This window comes from Drosophila virilis, chromosome 5 (assembly GCF_030788295.1).
Source record: "Drosophila virilis strain 15010-1051.87 chromosome 5, Dvir_AGI_RSII-ME, whole genome shotgun sequence".
NCBI lineage: Eukaryota > Metazoa > Arthropoda > Insecta > Diptera > Drosophilidae > Drosophila > Drosophila virilis.
The window spans coordinates 22,030,677-22,051,466 of record NC_091547.1 but is presented as its reverse complement, the minus strand read 5'-3'; the positions used below and the strand labels follow the sequence as shown (position 1 = coordinate 22,051,466).

Below are 20,790 nucleotides of genomic sequence, written 5' to 3'. Positions count from 1 at the left end.
CATACTCTGGTAGCGTAAGCGTAATCTTTCTCTCATTTTGATTACATATTAACTTCATCCAACCATATTGAAAGTTTAGATTCCCTGCTATATGCCATACATAATTCCACAAAGTCATTTCTAGCCCTTTCAACGTCTGGCCCCACACACTTCATATCGAATAACATTATTAGTGCTTTTCTCTTTCGCACATTTTCCTTGGCACACAAACTTTTACCATAATGGCATATCGGCTACGTTGCCGCCATATTCCAACCAGCCCCACCAGCCCCGCCAGCAACCACTTGCCACCTATCCGAGCTCAACGGGGCCCATTAAAGAATGCATCAAAAAAGCGGAAATTGCCTTTTTTCCAAAGCCTTTCCAAGCTGCAAGTTTGTCGGTTTCATATTGAAAATTAGCTGCGCTCAGATATTAATGTGCAAATTGCATTTGCCAGTGATGCGCATCCACCAGGTGGAGAAAAAAACAAGCAAGAAAAATTTGTTGAAAAAAAAGGAAATATTATAAAAATTATGTTGCACATGCGAAGCTAAAAAGTCTTAAAGCTATTACATTGCTGGCAAAAAGTAAGTTTCAATGGTAAAATAATTATTTTTCATTAATATTACAGGTGTGCTAAGCGGGCGCACACACACACACACACACACGCCCATTAGTTACACCTATTGTCCATTCGCACAGCCCGCAAAACTGACAAAGCCAAAATAAACTTGGTCAGGGAAAAAATGGAAAAAAACACTCTGCTGCGAGAAAATTAGAAAATACATTTTTCAGCATTAAAAATTGTTCGACGTGCGGAGATTGCGGTAATTTCGCTTAACAGTTAGTTGCTGCCACACACACACACACACACACACATGCCGCGACCAGCGGTTGGCAATGTTTCGACACATGCTGCGGTGCCAGTCAAACACACCTGCTCACCAGTTGTTGGGCGGTCGGACTGTTGGGTGGTGGTCTCTGGGGGCGGTAAGCGTGTGGGCGGCGCTAAATGTCGAGAGTGCAGCCCAGCTGTCGGATGGAGGGCATGAGCACATAAGGACACAGCACGGAGGCCAGCAGCTGGCACTTGACATGAGCAACGGGCAACGAAACAACTCGAGGGCCTTCGTTCAACTACTTTTGCACACTCGCAACATTTTGCTTCCGTTACGAAATGGCAAAAACATACACAACACACACACACACACACACACACACAGCACACACATGCAGCAACACATTTACACATGATACATTTAGACTTGGAGCTGGCAAAAAAAAAAAGTGTAACTAAAACAATTTGAAATAAGATACTTCATGCAAACAAAAAACACAAAAATAAAGCACATAGAAATATAGAAGAAGAAAAATGTATATGGAGCTGGCAAATTTATAACTCAATTTTGAGTCCGTTAGACTGGATGGATATTATACTAGAACAGTTAGTTTATAGCTGTGAGATTTATAAAATGTGCTCAGAGCTGAAAATATTATGTTAAAAGAAACTTATTTCTAAAAGCAAAGTTTGGAGAAAAACTCAAAGTTACATTTAGTTTATTTTACATGGATTTTCTTTAGGGCATTTATAATATCCGATAAATATTTTACTTATATCTAAATAAATATAGTGAAAACATATTTATATATTAACTAGCGACATAACTTCGCCGAGATATCGCCACCCCGTGCATTTTTCCGGCGGAATTAGGTTCCTTTTTTCCCGGCGAAATTATGATATTCGAAAGTGACATAACTCCAGACCTAAAAACAATTTATCGGACGTTTGACGTTTGAAACGACATAATTCCGCGCGGTAAGTAGTGCGAAATTATTTCGTTCCCCCCAAATAAATTTCCTTTAACTATTTTTATCTAATGCGTACGTATGTTTGTCTCTGAGTATTCATGTGTATATGTAAGTGCGTCTGTAAGTTTCGCATGTGTGTATATAGATGTGAATATTTGTATGTGTATATGTATGCATGTATAATGTGTGTGTGTGTATGCATGTATGTACGTGTGCGTATGTATGTATGCATGCATGTGTGCGTATCTATGCATGTTTGTATGTATGAATGTGTGTATGTATGTATGCATGTACGTATGTATGTATTTCTGTATGCATGTATGTACATATGTATATATGTATGTATGTATGTGTGTGTTTGTATGTATGTATGTACACGTGCATGCATGATTGTATGCTTGTAAGTGCGTAAGCATTTACATACCTGGGTATATATACATATACACACATGTGTGTTTGTATTGGTTAATGTGTTTGTATTAATAAATTAATGTTATGTTATATATGTATGTTGTTATAAGCGTATGTATATATGTAAACATGTGTGTATGTACATATGCTGTATGTTTATTTGCAAGTCCAAGTTAACCCCTAGCTGCGCTCATATTAAGAAAAAGAAACGTTTGCATAATTAATGCCCTTCTACGCAATTCTCATGAATTCAAGTAAGTCTCATAGATTTCACTTCAAGTAGTGGAGGCGGCTTCAATTCTGGAGGAAGCGGCGGCTTCAACTATAGAGGAGACGGCAGCTTTAGTATTGGAAGATGCGGCAAATCGAACAGGGGCTATGGCATGTGCTCTACTACGCGACTCTCTCGTGTTTATATAAAAGTTCGTCTCGTGCGTATGAATTCACAGGTGAGTATGATATTACAGCTATATATCTATACATATATATATATATATATATATATATATATATATATATATATATTTATATATATATATCTCTGTATACAAAATTGTTCGTCCTGACTGAGTTATTGAGGATCAAAATATTTTAAAATTAGAATTTTAAGAACAAATCTTGTCCGGCCGGGATATAGCCGCTAGCATTTGTATATTATTCAAAGCATGTGATTAAATATTTGAAATATAGAAAGGCAGCCAAAAACATATTTAGTTAAGCCTTATGTTCGTAAAATGAGTATTTAATTGCAACAGAACATATAATCAAAGAAATTTTCTATATTTGAGAAACATGCCTAACATTTCTCGCTCGACAAAAGCATTTTAATTCAAGCAAACAAACTTGTTTTTACTGTATGTTAACAAGGCTATAAACTCAACAATTTTATTTGTCATTGCATGACTTTTCAAGCATAAGACACGCCGTACACTGTGCTGCAGAGCAGCATTTAAGAGAGAAAGATAATATATATAAAAGGCGAATGCGGCTCAACAAGCTGGCTTAATGTGTTTTAGCGCTTGCGGCGCACACATTAAAAACCACCAACAAAAGAGAAAAAAAGAAAAATAAAATGCTGAAGTGCTGTCTTAGGCCTAAGCAGATGCCTTTTTCCTGAAACACATGTCGCGCCCTCCCCACTCGCCCCACAACAAGTTTTGCTTCAGGTGTTGGCCAGCTGCTTTAGTTCGCACGATACTTGTGCCCAACTATGTGTGTGTGTGTGTGTGTGTGTGGGTGTGTACTTGTGTGAAAATGTGTCAACAATTGCGAATTGAATTGACTTACAGTAATGCGCATTACAATTACGTAAGCATCAAATCGCCATATTTGACAAATCATCGAGCAAACAAAAGCCGAGCCACAAAAGCAAAGGCTGTCAATATGGCATTAGGGCCAATCTCAAGCGAAAAACCTTTAGCCAGCATCAATCATAAATATTTTAAGCTGCCAGTCGGCAACAATATGGATGACTTTGTATCTATCTCCTGTGTGTGTGTGGGTGTATTGTGTGTGTGCGCTCTGTGTGGCTAATTGCATTTGCTGGCCGAAAAACCAAGACGTAACTCGATAAGCTATGCCATGCTTATGGCCATGTCTGCTGGCATTTGGCTCAATTATGAAATTTCACAGCAATTAAAACCTAATGAAGAATGCAACGCACGACCTTTCAACGGATAGTCGCTGTCGACAGCAAGGCCAGCAAACGTTTAGAAACTTAAGACCCGCAACCTTAACTCATTTAAGCAGCGCGCTGAAAAGTAGGCAACACATAATGTGCGCTGCAAATGCCTGTGCGTGTTGTACGTGCTGTGCGTTGCACGTTGCGTATGCGTGATTTTTAATTGCTATTGCAACGGCCACAAATCCATACGGTACAATAATGGCACTTTAAGCCCGGGCCAGCGCGCTTTAAGTCGCTGAGCCCCCCCCCTACGGCGCGCCGCCATCGCATGTCCTGCAACGATTTGTCCAATTATATGGACCTTTCCGCATAAATACGGCTAAATAGCGAATGTGACTGATTTGCACTTGAGATAAAAGCAAAAGGGGTTTTCGGTTTTTATGTGTCAATAAACATGTACACTAAACAGCGCGTGGAATTTTCTACACAGGCGCGCTGCAGGCTGGCGCCCAAAAAGGGGCCGCATATAAAAATGTAAGTAATGCGAATTTTAAAGGCTATACAAAATATTTTTAATCCTTGTTCGTTCGTTAAATATTCTTTGTGGTCAGTTTATCCACACGCTGCTCAATCGACTGTTTAAACATATATTTTTATTATAAGGAGCCCATTTTGCCGAGGCTTAGTCCACTACGCTACGCTACCCAATCGTCTGATTTAACATTTAGCTTTATAATTTTGCAATCAATTTCTCAAACTGTTTTAGAAACTCGCATAATATGCGCCCTTTAATTAAACCTCAGCAAAGCTGCTTCGCTCCTGCTTCTTCGGTGTTGTCATCCAATGTAAACAATTTGATTGCCAGCCAATAAAATGCTCGTTGCTGGTTGCGCATTTGTCCAAAATGTCAAACTTGTTGGCGTTGGAATGCAATAATCAAAGCCAACACTCGGACTATAGGCCAATGCCCAACCACAAGTGGACCACACGCAAGGCAGCACGGATGGCGCCTTGGCTTGTGCCCGAGCCTTCAGCTTTCAGTTGCGAATCGACAATCGTTCCATGAAAATGGACAAGCTGGCAGCTGAGTTCATACTGCGTCCAGCGTCAGCGGAAACGGTGGACCCGACACCGACAACAGCGGCGGATGCCGTGAATGGGACAATTGTGAAACATTTGCAATCGATTAACAATAAATTTGTGATCAACATTGTGCAACACATCGATAATGTCTACCATTTTCACAATCTCATCTTTTACATATCCGAGAAACTGAATCTGAACAGTGCCGGTGGCACAGATTTCTTCAATCGCTTCTGGCTAAAGTTCCCGCTAGTGCCGCGCATAATTGTGAGAAACAACAACAGCTCGGCCAATTCGAGTACGTCGATAAGAAGTCTAATAAGCACGCCGTCTCTGGTCATGATCTTCACAACGCATCACACGGATCCCATTATGGAGGTGGCCTCGCAGGGACTGAAGGGCATGCGCTGGCTGAAAACCATATTTGTGCTCTTTCCGTATCTGAGCAGCAGCGAATATCACGATAATTTCGATACCTTCACCCAGTTCTCCAACATATTCCGGGATGTGTTGCACTGGGCCTGGGCCAAGCAGTTTATCAACACATTTCTGCTGACCATCAACAACAATGTGTACCAACTGCATCCGTATCCAAAGCTTAGCATTTTGAACAAAACCCAACAGTGGCGCACTTGGGACTTCTACAGGCAGTACAACAACAATATGATGGGCTATCCACTGAGCACGCCCATTTTTGATGATATGCCACGGGTTTTCAGGGGCGCCGATCAGAAGACTGTTTACGGCACTAGTGCCAAGTTATTTCAGGGCTTTCTGCAGTTTGTGAATGCCACAATGCTGGACACAACCGCCAATCTGACCATAAAGAGCTTCGATTTGCCCAATCTATTGGAGCTGGTCGCACAGGGCGTCTACGAGACGCTGATACACTCCTACACGGATCTCGTGGGCAACTATTCGGTGAGCTTCAGCTATCCCATTGGCATCAATGACTGGTGCCTGATGGTGCCCTATCGCAACGACTCACTGCAGGAGCTCTATGTGCGCGAGGCACTCCAGGACAATATCTGGCTGCTGTTGATCCTGACCATGCTCTATGTGAGTTTTGCCATTTGGTTATGCACGCCACAGCGGCCGCGTGATCTGAGCGCCGCCCTGATGCAGTGCATCTGCAGCCTGACAAACAGTCCGCCAATATTTATCCTTCGATCAGCTGCGCGCCGCATGCGCTATTTGTACATGGTGCTCAGCATCATGGGCTTGGTCGCCTCCAATATGTATATCAGCAAAATGACCAGCTATTTTACCTCGGCGCCGCCACAGCGACAGCTGAACACTGTGCAGGACATCATTGATGCCAATCTGAGAATATTGGTGCAGGAATTTGAGTACAATGCGCTCAGTAGCCGATTGGAACAGTTTCCGACCCGTTTCCTGAAGCAAGTGAATATCGCGGATGCGAATTTCATTCAGCAGCATCGCGACCTGCTGAACGCCACCTATGGGTATTTTGTGTCCAGCGATCGTTGGGACACAATTGTCATGCTGCAAAAGCATCTGCGTGTTCCCGTCTTTCGGCTGACGCAGATCTGTACGGGTCCCTTCTATCATGTCTTTCCCATGCATCTGGACTCGCATCTACGCTCGCCGTTTCAGAACTTTATTCTGATCTCCCAGGAATCTGGCCTGGGCCTTTACTGGAAGTGGGAGGCCTTCTGGGAGGCTTTGTATATGGGCGCAATACGGATGATTATTGTGCACGAGCAGCCGCAGCCGCTCAGCATGAGTTTCTTTTCCAGCATGATGCGCACCTGGTGCCTTGGCCTGGTGCTCGCCGGATTCGTCTTTGTGCTCGAGATGAAGTGGCATCAGCTTGTGCTCAAAGAATACTTCCTGAAGCTGTGGAACAGGCTGCGCAGGATCTTAAGAAGGCGCAGAAGCATTAGAAGAAAATAAATCTTAAATTCTACAATTAAATATTAAGTTATATAAACACAATTTGATTAGGATAAAACTCTAGACTTCTCACCTTTTTATATGGGTAATGAAATATATTTTTAAGCTTATGAAATTCACATTGTATTCAAAAAGATTGCGCGGGCAAAAAGAACATTAATATTTAGGATTTAGTCAATGTTTTATTGGTTTTGGGCAGATTTATTTCTGATTTATTTTCAGTTTATTTAATTTATAGTTTACGCCTGAAATAACTTTATTTTTATGTTAACGGCTAATTAAAAGCGGCTTTATTTTTAGGTCAATATCAAATCGATAACACAAATTGACCCTGTTCGGGCGAGTGTGAAGGCAAATTCATTTTGAGGTTAATTAATATTTGAAACTCGTCGCTGCTCATGCGCCCAATTTGAGGTTATGGTCAATTTAAAGCCTCTCCTGGTCCGTGCTCGGGCGCCAAATGCGTGCCGCAAACACCTCGAAAGCAAAAACGATAATTGCAATCGCGGAAATGGCCAGAAGCAATATGAATGCTATGGCTAGATGCTGTAGACCCGCCGATGTGTAGACCTTGGTCTCCTGCAGGCGCTGCACAAGGCCCGCATGAAGTGCAGACTCGTAGCTGAGCCGGGCGTAGTAGTAAAGCAGTCCCGAGGAATGCACGCGGAACGTATAGTACTCCAGATCGCGCCACAGCGACGAATCCTTCTGCATGGGATAGGCCAGGTGATAGGAGCCAAAACAAATGTCGCTGAACTTGAACCGGCGCTGCTTCAGATGCCGCTGTTGCTCATCCAAAAACTGCCAGCTATCCTCAGTGACAAAGTAGGCAAAGGAGCTATTAAAGCTAAGCTGATGCCAGGCAAAGACGCCGCTGTCCACGGGTCGCAGCAGCTGCCTAAACTCCGCTGGCAGCTCCGTGTGCAGCTGCAAGAGAAAGTCGAGCTCATAGTCAATGATCATGACGGGCAGCTGGGCGCGCAGTAAATCCTCCATGGCGTTGAGCTGGGCGTGAAACAGATTCACGGTCAGAATGCTGCCCAGCGTGGATGTGTAATTGGCCGACAAAAAGAAGCCATGAAAAAAGACAGCACAAAGTAGCAGAAGACGCAAACACGTCGGCTGCAAGAGCTGCCGCCCAGTGGCTATGTTGATGATGTAGCAAAAGGAGTTGAGCAGTGCGGCCGTGGGTCCAGCTGCTGCATGGGCCACGCCCAACCATAGCCAAAGCAGCTCCAGCAAGCTGAGCGTGAGAAAAGCGCCGAGCACAAAAAACCAAACGGTCCAGTCGAAGGGCTGCAGCGGATAGAAGTAGGTGGAGACGCTGTTGTAGAGCGGCACCATCAGGCACCAGCGCACCACCAGCAGTGGATAGCTTTTCTCCAGTTCATCGTCCGGCATGAACAGGGCATACGCATGGGCAGAGAACTGAACCTGGCGCTGACGCACCAGCTGCAGGGTCTGCTTCATGTTGACCGCACGCCCGCCAAGCTCATCCGGCGGCAGTGGCCACTCCCGGAAGCTGCCGTTCAGATGCTGCACAAAGGTGTCAATGATGCGGTATGTGCTGCCCTCGTAGCGATCGCCGACTCTGAACAGATGTGGCGCATCCTCACGCATGGGCGTGGCAAAACGATATCCGCCCACATCATGCGCGGCGCTGGTCACCTGTTTGGCCCGTTGCCGCATGAAGCTCATCAGATCTGTGCGATTCTCGTACTGCACAACGGGATACTGATTTGTGCCAAAGAGCTGATTAATGCCATCCGCTGACTCGAAATACAGGAGAGAGTTCTCAAACTGTTTGTCGTTGAGAAAGCGGCACAACTCATACACCGTCTCCATATCGTCCACCTTGGGCATTAGCATGAATACCGAGAGATAATAGTGTTTGCCCAGCAGCACCTTATCCGCCACCTGCAAAATGGGATCCTCGGGGCCGGTGGTGAAGACAACGCTCACCTGATTGCGCCTCACGGCCGAGAGACTCATGCGCATATCCGAGTTATTGAAGATAACTATTTGAGTTAGGCCAAACGCCTCGTGCAATATGCGTATGAATTTGTCCATATTCTCCATATGCTCGCCATTTAGCTGAGGGCTAACGAACCACACCAAATCCTGAAACTGACCCATTTTGTTAAAGCCCGTTAGCATTGTGCTAATGTATCTCAGATTCCAGGCACAAGCCCATTGCAAGAGGAACAGCACAAATATATACGGCTTATACATGTGACAGCTCGTCAAGACGTTCACGGGGCGTATGCGTAATTTCAACATTTTGTCGCAGATCGTAACCTTTTAAGTGTCTCAGACAAGTTCTCCAGGGATTACATAACAATTATATCAACGTTAAGCCCTATTTCAACCAACTCCGATTTATATCATAAAATTACCCTAACAATTAGCATAATAATTAAGAACAATGCGACAAATGTAGGCCTTGTTACAGGGACTCCCTTATGTATATGTAAGTTTAAGGATTGCCATTAAGCTAGTCTGCTGGTGACATGAAAGTGCACGACCTATAAATACCCTATAATTTGACTGATATTTATACTCATAGTGAAGGCATTAAATTTCAAGCTCTTTATAGATTCTGTAGTTTCTGCGCATTTCTCTCCAGCGGATCCACAAATGTTCCAGGCAATAAACGACAGCGCTTATGGGCAGGCCACAGACTAGAACAATCCAGGCGGTGCTGAAGAACTCCAAATTCAGCGGCTCCACGGGATAGGTGTCCAGAAAGATCTGTGCAAAACGCGCACGTACCGCATATACAAAGGCCATATCCTCCCAGTAATCCCACAGGCCCGACTGCTGCACATGCATAACGAAGCGATCCAAGCGGTCCGCAAATTCTGCATTCTTTTGTATCGGAAACGCATTGAAGAGCCCACCAAAGCAGACCTGGGACATGTGAAAATATGGCTGGATCAGCACACGTTGCTGGCGATCCAAAAACTCCCACGCATCCTGTGTAACCACATAGGCGTACTTGCGCGGCGGCTTGACCAGCAGTTGCTGATAGTCCTGTCAAATGCGCGGCTCGAACTGGGGATCCAGCGATGAAATGTCCACCACGGGCAATATGCGCAACTCCTCCAGCAGCGTATCCGGTATAATGATGCGCACCCGCGACTCAATTAAATCCGACCACGTATTAATGGGCCTCACAAAAACTGGCTTCATATCAAAGGAGGTCATGTGACTGATGTGATAATTGGACAATATAAAGCCCTGCAAGTAGAGCAGCGTATAGAAGATCAGCATACGCACTGGAGGCTGACTTAGCTGCAGCTGCATATTCATGTTCGGGCTGTACATGAGTATGGCCAGGGCATGCAGCACATTCCGCGTATAGGAGCGCGTGGCCGTTTCCCGTCGATGGATGTAGCGCAGCAGCAGGGCCACATAGAATATGGACAAGAAGATGGACGTCCAGACATAGCGACCCAGCGGCCAGACCATGTACATCCATTTGGGCAGCTCCGGTGCCAGCGGCACCATCACACAGAATTTCATCACCTCAATGGGATAACTGTACTGCGTTATATTGGACAAGGGATCCTCGGATATGGATCGGATGCTCACACCGTGCACGGACATATTGTAATGGCCCTCGGCTATCTGCTGCAGCATCAGCGACTTCTTTGGCAAATTCTCCACATGCTCCAGCTGCAGTTGATAGTGATATTTCTGGGCAAAGCTCTCAATGGACCTCAGATAGGGTCCACAATAGATGGTCGTACCCTTTTTGGTGTCATTGTAGATGAACGCGAGCGGTATTTCGGAGCTAAACGGCGAGTATATGCTCTCCTCGGTCATTTTGCCAACCAACTGTTTAACCATTTCGTGCTGCAAGTCATATTTATAGTAGAAGTCCGCAACAAGCTGTTACTGGGCGGGCACCTGGCTCGTGTTCCTAATGCCAAGTAACTGCAAATTAGCGGAACCCAATGCCCAGTCACAGTCAGAGACTGCAAAAAACCAAATAAAACAAAATCAACGGATCAATTGTGACCCTGAGAGTTGGCAGACTTGTTGGCGGCTCCACATGAAGCACGCACTGTGGACAGAATCTGACCTTGATTTGCATAAATTATAATTTAAATACTCTTTTTTAAGAATATACAAAACTTTTATCCGGTTTCGGGCGCATCTCGGCGATTCTTTTATGAAGAGAGCACCAACATAACACTCCAACTATATTTTTCTTAATATAATAATGTCATTATGTCATTATAATAACGAGACTAATATATAAAACAAAATACGTACATATATGTATATGCTGTGTGCATGTGGATGTCAGAATGATGTGTGTAATGCTTATGCATCTATATTTTATACCTACGACAGGCAGTTTTTAGTCCGCAATGCGCTGCAAACTTTGTAACAATGAATTCTTAAATATTGCCCTACTATGCGATTCTCATGATTTCATGTACTTACTGATTGCCCTGCTTTGTCAATGCTCGCGATAAGTGTATTAATATGTCTCTCTGCCAATAAAAGTATTTAATTACATATATAATTATTTATGTTTTAACTAAATGTAGCTTAAAGCAATTCATTATATATACGCTAGAAATATATAAATTTTGCGAAATATATATAGAAATGTAATACATATATTTTAAGCTTATCTCAACCACTGTAAAGCAATTATCAAGAGCAGTTTTTTCTTGTTTTACTTTGACCTCTTCTAAATGCATGTGTGAATCACAAGTCTATACAGTCAAGCCTCCAGTTAGTTGAGGGCAATGTGTGTGTTAGTGTTTTTTTCATGCTTGCTATCAAATATTAATTTGTAAAAACGGGACTGAACTAACATACTTTATAGTCGTACGGTCAATACTTGTAAATAGCCCAACGCTTTGCGCGATTATTGGAGCGCGAATATTCACACACACATACACAGAACCAGACACAAACACACATATATAAATATATACACACACGTGCAACAAAGAAATGCAGGATTTTTTCATATTTCAAAAGCAGGCCACAAAAATTGCAAAAAAAAAGGAAATAAATCCGTGCAAAAATTTTACGGCATGTTGTCTTTGTGTGGGTCTGTATGTCTGTATGTGTGTGTGTGTGTGTGCGCGCACGTGTGTTCTATCTATGTGTATGTGTGCTCGTAATTTTTCAGTTTACATGTAAACACTTTACAGTTTTTTATTTTAAGGGTTTCGCAGCACGTAACGCCAAAGTGGTGTTAAAAAAAAAAAAAAAAAACTAAAAGCCCAGCCCAGTTTGACTCCACCCGCCGCTAGCCGCAACCCCCCTCCCCCTCCCCTGCGAAGCCCAGCAGCGTTGCATTTTTAAATGGCGCTCAATAAAAACAGAAAGTGCCATTGAAATAATATTGTACTTATGGGTAATTACAAAATCATTAAATGCAAAAATTAAACAAAAACTGGATTCAACGGGATATATGCAGTGTATTTAAGTTGTCGGCAATTGAGACTTGTTTATGTGGCAATGTCTGGCATTACCGTTGCAATTGCAATAACGGAACATTTTTGTTGCCAAGCAGCCTAGAAATTTGCTTTGAGTGGGAATATTTGTTGAAATGTAAGCCTTACTAATAATTAAATTAAATTTTATTTACATATATTTAATTGTTTCCTTAACAAAAATAACACATTTTCTTGCATTTTAAAATGTAGGGTATTTTATCTTCGCCCAACGAGGGTATCCCAAATCTCTAGAAATTTGCTTTGAGTGGGAATATTCGTTAACATGTAAGCCTTAATAATAATTAAATTAAATTTTATTTACGTATATTTAATTGTTTCTTTGACAAAAATAACACATTTTCTTGCCCAGCGAGGGTTTCCCAAATCTCTAGAAATTTGCTTTGAGTGGGAATATTTGTTGAAATTTGTTAATAATAATTTAATTAATTTTTGTTTATATTTATTATACTGTTTCCTTAACAAACAAAAACACATTTTCTTGCATATTAAAATGTAGGGTATTTAATCTTCGCCCAACGGTGGCTGTCCACATTCCCTTATGATTAATGCAATAATTATATACATATTGATTACAAATATAAACCAATATGTGCCATAATTCACATTTCAAAGCAGCTGTCATAATTCATATTTTACACGCGACTTATCAGGCTTATGCACGATGCGCATAACTGTACTTTCTTATCTCCCCAGGCAGCGAATGTGATAAGGACTAGCGCACGAATTTATTCGATACTACAGGCCAAATCTATATGTTTAAGTGGAAACAAATATGACTCATTTAATAGCCCCTAGGGAGTTATAAGCCAGCGCATACAAGTCAGCACCTCATTAAGGGCTCAGTTAATTTTGTATACCCAACCCACTCAAATGGCGTGGGGTATATTAGTTCCATGCATGAATCTGCACACATTTATGTGCGTACAGATATTTTAATACGATTTAAAATCATAAGCTTATTGGATTTAGACTTAAGTTCCAAAATCTAACAAAGCTGTCTGTTAAATTTGAATGTGGGTATATCCTAGTCAACTTAAGTGCTTAGCCTGTTTACCAAAAAAAAAAAAATAAAAGGGACAAATCCAATTGTACACATAAAACCGAGCGTATAGCGATAAACTGAAAGCCCTTGCTTTCATCTTTTTAATGGAGCTTAAATACAAATTTGAATGCTTTTATATTATGCCACAATGTAAAAATAATCACTTTTAATGTGTGCTAAATTTATTTCAATTAGCAAAGTGCATTTTTTTATGCAAATTGTGATTAATTAATAAGGGCAATATGTATATGCATGTACATATATTTTATAATACATTTCCTTAATACTTATACAAGCATTTATATAATAAATAAATAAATACTTTGATAAGCTAACAAATGCTTAAGGTATTTGTAAACAAATCTATGCATAGCTTAGTAAGTATATAATAATCTTTTTATTCATATTTCATTGTCAATTTATGCAAAAATTGTATTTATCCTAAACTTATTCGTATACAAACTCCCCCCCTCCCCCCATCGCAGTTGGAAATTCCCCACAGTTGCCCGCCACCCGAAAGCAGTCGGTTCTGCAATTGCACAGAGCGTAAGCCGCAAAATGCTGCTGATAGCAAAATGAATTGAAATGCCAAGTCAAGCAACACGCCCTGCCGCCCTACCCTTGCTATCTCCTTCACACCCGCCCGCTTTATCTCTCCTGCTCGAAATTTAAATTCATTCATAAACCAAAATCTTGTTTATTGGTTGTCGGTCTGTCGGTCTGTCGGTTGGTTGTTTGGTTATTTGGTTGTTTGGGTCTGCCTTTGCCACTTGTTGGGTTGGGTGGGTCTCTCTCTTAGCTGCCTTTCACCGCTGATTTTATTTTTCGTTTTCGTTTTTATACTCTTGTTGTTATTGTTATTGCTGCAGCTGCTGTTGCTGCTTGTTATTGTTGCCGTTATTGCCGTACTTGCTCCATAAACAAGTTGTTTGGAGCGCAAGAAATGTAGACAAACTGTAGCAAACGCTTGACCAAGCATTGATATACATATACATATATATTCAGTTGATATACGTTAGCTTTCGCCATCGATTCAAGAGTCTTCGGTAGCCGTGATCGTCTAGTGGTTAGGACCCCACGTTGTGGCCGTGGTAACCCAGGTTCGAATCCTGGTCACGGCAATGCTGCAATATGCATTGTCACGGAGAAGGCTTTACTTTTTTATTTTTTTTTTAATCCCAATCCCAGTTCCAAAAGAAAAGAAATACTAATGAATAGGTTGAAATTATTAATTTATTCAACGTTTTTACTTCATTTTTGAATTTTGTTTATAAAATCGTTCTATTGATCACAATTATATTTAAATAATCTAAAAATAAATTTGCTAAAAAGAAAATAATATTCCAAAAATAACTGAAAGTTGATACGAGTTCTGAAAATTCCTATGTTTACCCTTGACATGACAAAGCAGAAATAAAATCTAGTTAAATGATTATGTATGGATAAAAGCAAGAGTTAAAAGTGCACGACTAGAGATACCCTGTACAATAACAAGCTTATACAATCTGATTCTTCTAGCCCTAAGTCCAACAGTATGAAAAATGTGTTCTAAGATAACTTGAGTGTTTATTGCTCGATCTTTCTAAAATCTACAGGGTATAAAAATGACATTCATCAGTGTATGTATGCAAAATAGCAAGGCTTAGTGTAAAAAAGGTTACTTCTCGATCTGAAGTGAAACAAAATTATATCTTATCTACTAGCCAGAGCTTCTTGCTGACCTAGAACTTTCCGACTTAACGAATATGCCGGTTCTCTCTTTTGGCCAATTTGAATGCGTGCAGGCTATAATTAGCTGAGCTTGATTAAGTCAGATAATTGCATAAGTTGGACGATTATGTGGTTATATCGCTGTCAAAGTGGACACGCCATTGTGATGCGGCACTTGTCCACAATTTGCCATCTCAAACGGAGATAAGTCCAATTAGCGGTACGATTAAATTCAATTAAATCAATTAGGAGCGCTGCACTATAAAGTGTGCCCAGGGCCGAGTCCTGGGGCACAGTAAGCACTCTGCCATGGGACTAGCGAGGCTGCTGCTGCCGCTGCTCGCCGCTTGGCCCCAGCAGCAGCCGTGGGAGTCGCACAACTTCAGCTTTGTACAAAGCATTTTGGAGAGAGCCGCTGGGCAACAGCGTTGGACGAACACGCCCATCTTCCTGAGTCGCCATGTGCAGCAGGAGCGAGTGAATCATCTGATCAATTGGCTGCACAGCAACCTGAGCAGCGCCAGCTATGTGTTCGACGGCACCCAGGAGCAGCCGGATACATATAATCCGCTGCGGAATCACATCAAGAACGATGCATTGAGCCTGCTCTTCTGCCACAGCAGCGAGGAGCTTATCTGGGGCCAGCTGGACGAGCGCCTGCGAAAGCTGCGTCAGACTCGGCTCATAGTGTGCCTGGCGGCACAGCGCGGCGAGCCGGCGTTGCGCGACATATTCGCCAAGCTGTGGAGTCTGCAGTTTATGCACGCCCTGGTGCTGCACCGGCAACGCGTCTATGCCTACACGCCATATCCGACGCTGAGCTATTACCGGCTGAGGTCGGAGTTTGCTTCACTCTTTCCAGCTCTGCCGCATGATTTGCGCAACTATGTGGTATCCACGCCGGCGGAGAATGATTTGCCGCGCGTATTTCTGTTGCGGGATCCGCGGACGGGCGCACAGCTGATACGCGGCTTTGGCTATCGCATCCTGGCCGAGTTCCTGCGCCGGCACAATGCCCGGCTGCATGTGAGCAATGCTGGCCAGGCTTTGCCCCTGGGCAGCAGCGTCAACATGAGCCGCATCACGCGGCTAATTGGCGAACAACAACTGGATATCTCCATGCATCCCTATGTGGGCATCGATCGCAACCTGGGCATACTCAGCTATCCGCTGCACATAGCCCAGAATTGCCTCATTGTGCCCGTGCGCAACGAGATACCACGCTTTATGTATCTGCTGCGTCCATTTCACTGGAGCAGCTGGCTGCTGTTACTCTTCGCCGTGCTGTACATCACCCTGGCCCTATATTGGCTCAGTCCGGCGGTGAGTGGACGTCGTGGCCCGAGGGCTATGCACAGCCTGCTGGAGGCTATCTGCCAGCTGTTGTTCCTGAGCACGCCAGGCCGCATTTATGCGCCCTCCGTTCGTTACTTTCTGGTGGCATTGCAGCTGTCCGTCCTGGGCTTCTTTGTGACCAACTGGTATGGCAATCAGCTGAGCAGCTTTCTGACGGCCACCCTGGTGGGCGAGCAGGTGGACACCTTTGAGCAGCTGATCGCACAGCAGCAGCGCATTTTGACCAAACATCACGAGGTGCCCATGCTGTTGCAGCAGGTGCCGCCGCATCTCGTCGAGCAGGTGGCACGTCTGGTCGTTAGCGTCGAGGCCGGCGAACAGGTGCGCGCTCTGCTTAGCTTTAATGTCAGCTACTCGTATCCCTTCACCGTCGAGCGCTGGGAGTTCTTTGCGCTCCAGCAGCAATACGCCATGAAGCCCATCTATCGCTATTCCTCGGTCTGCCTGGGCGCCCCGGTTATTGGTTATCCCATGCGCACAGATTCGCATCTGGAGTCGCCGCTGAAGCACTTCATAATGCGCATACAGAGCATCGGACTCTTTCAGCATTGGGTTGTCTCCGACTTCAATGATGCCCTGAAGGCGGGCTATGTGCATCTCATCGACAATTCGATCGGCTTTAAGGCCCTCGATCTGGACACCCTGCGCCTCGGCTGGTACGTCCTGCTCTGCGGCTGGCTGCTGGCCGCTGTGGTTTTCGCTTGCGAGCATCGCACCACCTGCCATTGACTTCCAGTTTAATTCAATTGTACGCAATTGACAGAAATACACAAACAGGCGTCGCTTCAGCTTCAAGCCCAAGGATATTAAGACGCCGCCGTGTGGCAAGTGGGTGGTGGCAGGCAGCAGGCAGCAGGCGCGGGGCAGGCGGCAGGCGGCAGCAGCTGCCGTTGACATAAAAATGCAATAAAAATGTCACGAAAGCTGGGGGAATCTTGAGTAATAGCACTTGCGCTCCTTTTTTAGGCTGGCGAATTTCAAATGCACTTTAAGCGCAATAAATATTATATTCTAATTAGCTTTTAATTGCCGTTATTAACAACTAGCTTGTTACCAATTAGTAAACACGCGGTAATTTAATTGCTAATTACATTTTAATTATATTTAATTGGCAACCTTAAAGGGTTGACTGGCATATTGGACTTCAATTTGGGAACTCCGAACTCCGAATCCAAATTCCTGCTACTAAACCTATTTTTAAACCTGGCATTATACACCCAAAATATAATAAAACAATCTAATAATTTTTTACAATTGCCTGTTCTAATGAAAGTTTCTAAAGCCACAAATATTTTCATATAGAAGTTGCAGGCTACATTCGAACCTTGCCCAAACTTGGCATCTATTTATCAGTTATGGTTAGCTATATCCAATGATTGGTGCTTAAAGTATATAAAACAATTGGATTTAGTTTAAGATTCGTATCTAATAATTTCCAGTTAGCACCGATAGTTCGGTCTTAAGAATCGTAAAACGTGCCTGCACAAGCCAGCGCATATGCTTCTAGTTTTTCTTTTTTCAAAAGGGAGAGAAAAATCGCTCAAAATCAATTCAATGTGACCAGCGCTGCGTGCAGTACAAATGGAATACGAAGGTAGAAATAGCGACAACAATGCGTTGTCGTTGTTGTTGTTGTTGTTGTTGCTGTTGTTGCTGTTGTCAAGAAGCTGCTTATTGGATTTGCGCTGTGAGAAGCTGTTGACAACCTTCGGCCGTTGGGGGGCGCTGCTGTCGCAAGTGTTGAATTTTTGCTTTGCAATCGAAGGCAGCAGCAACTCGTCAACAATTTTAATTGCATGGCCCGCACAACAATCCACCTAATTTAAAGCCGTGCGCATTTCTTGTTGATAAAATTGCATATTTTATGCAAATAAATGGGCTCCCCTCCCACACACAAACACGTGTGACAATCATATTGTGCAAGACAATACAGAATAACGGCCATTTCCATGCCGTTTCATTGAATATAAAATAAGAAATACAAATAATAACCTCAAATGCGATACTCAGCCAGTGTCTGTCTGTGTGTGCATGTGTGTGTGTGTGTGTGCATTCGCTTACACCTGTATGCGTGCATTTATATTCGTCTGTTGGTAAATATGCATATTGAATGGATATAAAGGATTTGCGTTTGTTTCGCGTTTCGTCTGGCTGTTTGGGCACTGCCGCCCCTCCCCCCTTGCAGTTGACAAACCAACACACCGGAAACACTATATACCGTTGTTCGTTCGCTTTTCATTGTTACATATTTTTGTTTAACACATTGGCAGCAACAGAGCCATTGGAGAGCCTGTCACTGCATGTTTTATGAACCATTCGGCTGCTAGTTATGCTCTTGGCGCTTAATAAAATACGCAGTACATGAGACCCACACACATTTGTAGTGATTTTCTGTAAAGCTTGTACTTAAAGGGCTGAATTTAAAACGAAATATGAAAAATTATGAAGCAAGCAAAAATTTGAAACGTTTAGCCAAGGCAAGAACCAGCGCTGCAAGCGCGCCAAGCATGCAATGTTGAGCAGCGCTCAAACTAGCCGTGTTAGGCAACACTATAAAAATCAAGCAGCAACAGCGCTGCAGTTGATTGCCTGGCTATAAAATATCCTACAGCACTGTTAGCCGGTTGTGAGAATAAACATTATGTTAAAATTACATTTAATTATAATGTTAATAGCTGAGTATAAAATGTATGTGCCTAAATTACAATAAATATGCTCTATAGTAACTGTTTATAGCCTCTTATAAACAGGGTATATATTGACAACGGAAATGTTACTTTAAATTAATTAAGCTCTAACAAGAAACCCAAGACAGAGACGTTGAAGTAGTCAGTTAAGTTGAACTGCACTTTAACAGCTTACAAATTTTATTAGTTACAATTTATGACTTGAATTTAGCTACAAATTAATTAATATGCAGTAATAAATTAGGCAATGGCAACGTTTGTGTCTTTTGCATAGTTATTTCTGTACGTGCCTCGAGCTGTACATTTTGTGCAAAACGACAAAATAAATTAAAAAACAATTACAAACTACACAATTAACAGATGTTAGCACGTACAAAACATTCGCAATGAGATGACATTTGGTTAATTTCAAGCAGCTATTTCGATTTTTTGGACTCCAGTGGCTCCTGTTTAGCCGGCAGCCGTTCCACGGCCTGTTTGTACAGTTGATTCAGTCCAAATGTGGCGCGCACATTGTCGCTGGAGAAGAAGAACTTTTGCAGCTTGCCCTTGGCATCGCCGCTGGGCCGACGATCCACCTCCTTGCCCTGCTGGAACAGTATAACCGTGGGCAGCTGGCGGGAGAAGCTGCTGTCCGAAATGCGAAACTTTTGCCCAACATCCGGAAAGCGTCCAATATCGATTTTGCCAAATTTCAGCAACTCCGTATCGTATTCCGCCGACAGCTCAGCAAAGATGGGCGCAAAATTAACACAGCTCGGATTCCAAACGGTGTAGAAACAAATCAGCCAACTGATGCGCTTGTCGCGCGCCAATTCCTCCTCGAAGACCTGAGCATTGCGGAAGTAGGTAATGTGCTCCGGGCCACGATACGAGGGCTCCGGCAGCAGCATGCCGACCAGCACGCATATCAGCAGAAAGCCCAATCCGTAACGAAAATCTGCGTACGCCCAGAGTATCATATTGGCCACTTTTGTGTAGAGAAACGACGAGGTCAGATAGTTGATCATGGTGACGCTGCCCGTTTTGCGAGACCTTATCATGACCACAATGAGCAGAAAGAACAATATCTCTACCTCGCGGCTGTCCATATCGCAGACGTCCTCCTGGTCGGCCTGCTGGAAAAGGCGCGTGCAAATCACCTTTGTCTTCTTCGCCAGCAGATACGATATGGCTAGCAGTATATTAACCCAATAGTAGGGCTTGGCTAAAACGCGCAGCTCCTTTTTCCACGACATGCTGTCACAGTGCGGCCTCCGTAAGTGTGTTTTTGTATCTGGGTCAACGTTTTAATTAACAACTTCCCGTGTTTCTCGTTTGTTGTTAGCTAATTTTGGCGACGAACAATCGATAGGCAACAACAGCTCGATAACCGCCGCGAGCACTGTAAACACTTAACAGAATTGCGGCGAACTTAACAGATAAGTATGCGGGCCAGTGTTGAAAGTGCGCGCAAGGAGCAGCACACGTTAAATATTTAAATTTAAAAATTAAATTAAATTGGCGCAAAGTACGTCTGAACTTGACATCTAAATACAAAACACAGGCTAATATTTTTTGTTTGTTTTTGTTTGATTTGTTTATATATACATATATACATGTGTTGTCAAAGGCCATTAATCTGATAGGCTCAGTACTCATTTGACTCTGCTAGCCTTGCCCAATATAAAGTCCACATAA

General features: G+C 43.1%; 5 protein-coding genes and 1 non-coding gene across 6 annotated transcripts; 3 read left to right on the top strand and 3 right to left on the bottom strand.

Moving 5' to 3' along the window:
- Window positions 1–4,894: 4,894 nt before the first annotated feature.
- On the top strand, window positions 4,895–6,826 carry Ir56d (Ionotropic receptor 56d). Its single transcript, XM_002049100.1, has one exon. The coding sequence runs from the start codon at window positions 4,895–4,897 to the stop codon at window positions 6,824–6,826; it is 1,932 nt and encodes a 643-aa protein (XP_002049136.1).
- Window positions 6,827–7,252: 426 nt separating this feature from the next.
- Window positions 7,253–9,106, bottom strand: Ir56c (Ionotropic receptor 56c). Its single transcript, XM_002049101.3, has one exon. It carries the CDS (start codon window positions 9,104–9,106, stop codon window positions 7,253–7,255), a length of 1,854 nt encoding a protein of 617 aa, XP_002049137.3.
- A 68-nt stretch (window positions 9,107–9,174) lies between these two features.
- Ir56b (Ionotropic receptor 56b) lies at window positions 9,175–10,655 on the bottom strand. Its single transcript, XM_070210027.1, is given in 1 exon segment — window positions 9,175–10,655. A coding segment is annotated over 1 exon segment (1,254 nt). The 5' UTR covers window position 10,655; the 3' UTR covers window positions 9,175–9,400.
- A 3,751-nt stretch (window positions 10,656–14,406) lies between these two features.
- On the top strand, window positions 14,407–14,478 carry TRNAH-GUG (transfer RNA histidin (anticodon GUG)). The gene has a single exon. It is a non-coding gene; the product is annotated as a tRNA-His (tRNA).
- Window positions 14,479–15,371: 893 nt separating this feature from the next.
- Window positions 15,372–17,639, top strand: Ir51b (Ionotropic receptor 51b). Its single transcript, XM_002049103.2, has one exon. The coding sequence runs from the start codon at window positions 15,377–15,379 to the stop codon at window positions 17,150–17,152; it is 1,776 nt and encodes a 591-aa protein (XP_002049139.1). The 5' UTR covers window positions 15,372–15,376; the 3' UTR covers window positions 17,153–17,639.
- A 1,610-nt stretch (window positions 17,640–19,249) lies between these two features.
- On the bottom strand, window positions 19,250–20,637 carry LOC6626042 (thioredoxin-related transmembrane protein 2 homolog). Its single transcript, XM_002049104.4, has one exon. The coding sequence runs from the start codon at window positions 20,346–20,348 to the stop codon at window positions 19,527–19,529; it is 822 nt and encodes a 273-aa protein (XP_002049140.1). The 5' UTR covers window positions 20,349–20,637; the 3' UTR covers window positions 19,250–19,526.
- Between the last annotated feature and the right edge of the window lie 153 nt (window positions 20,638–20,790).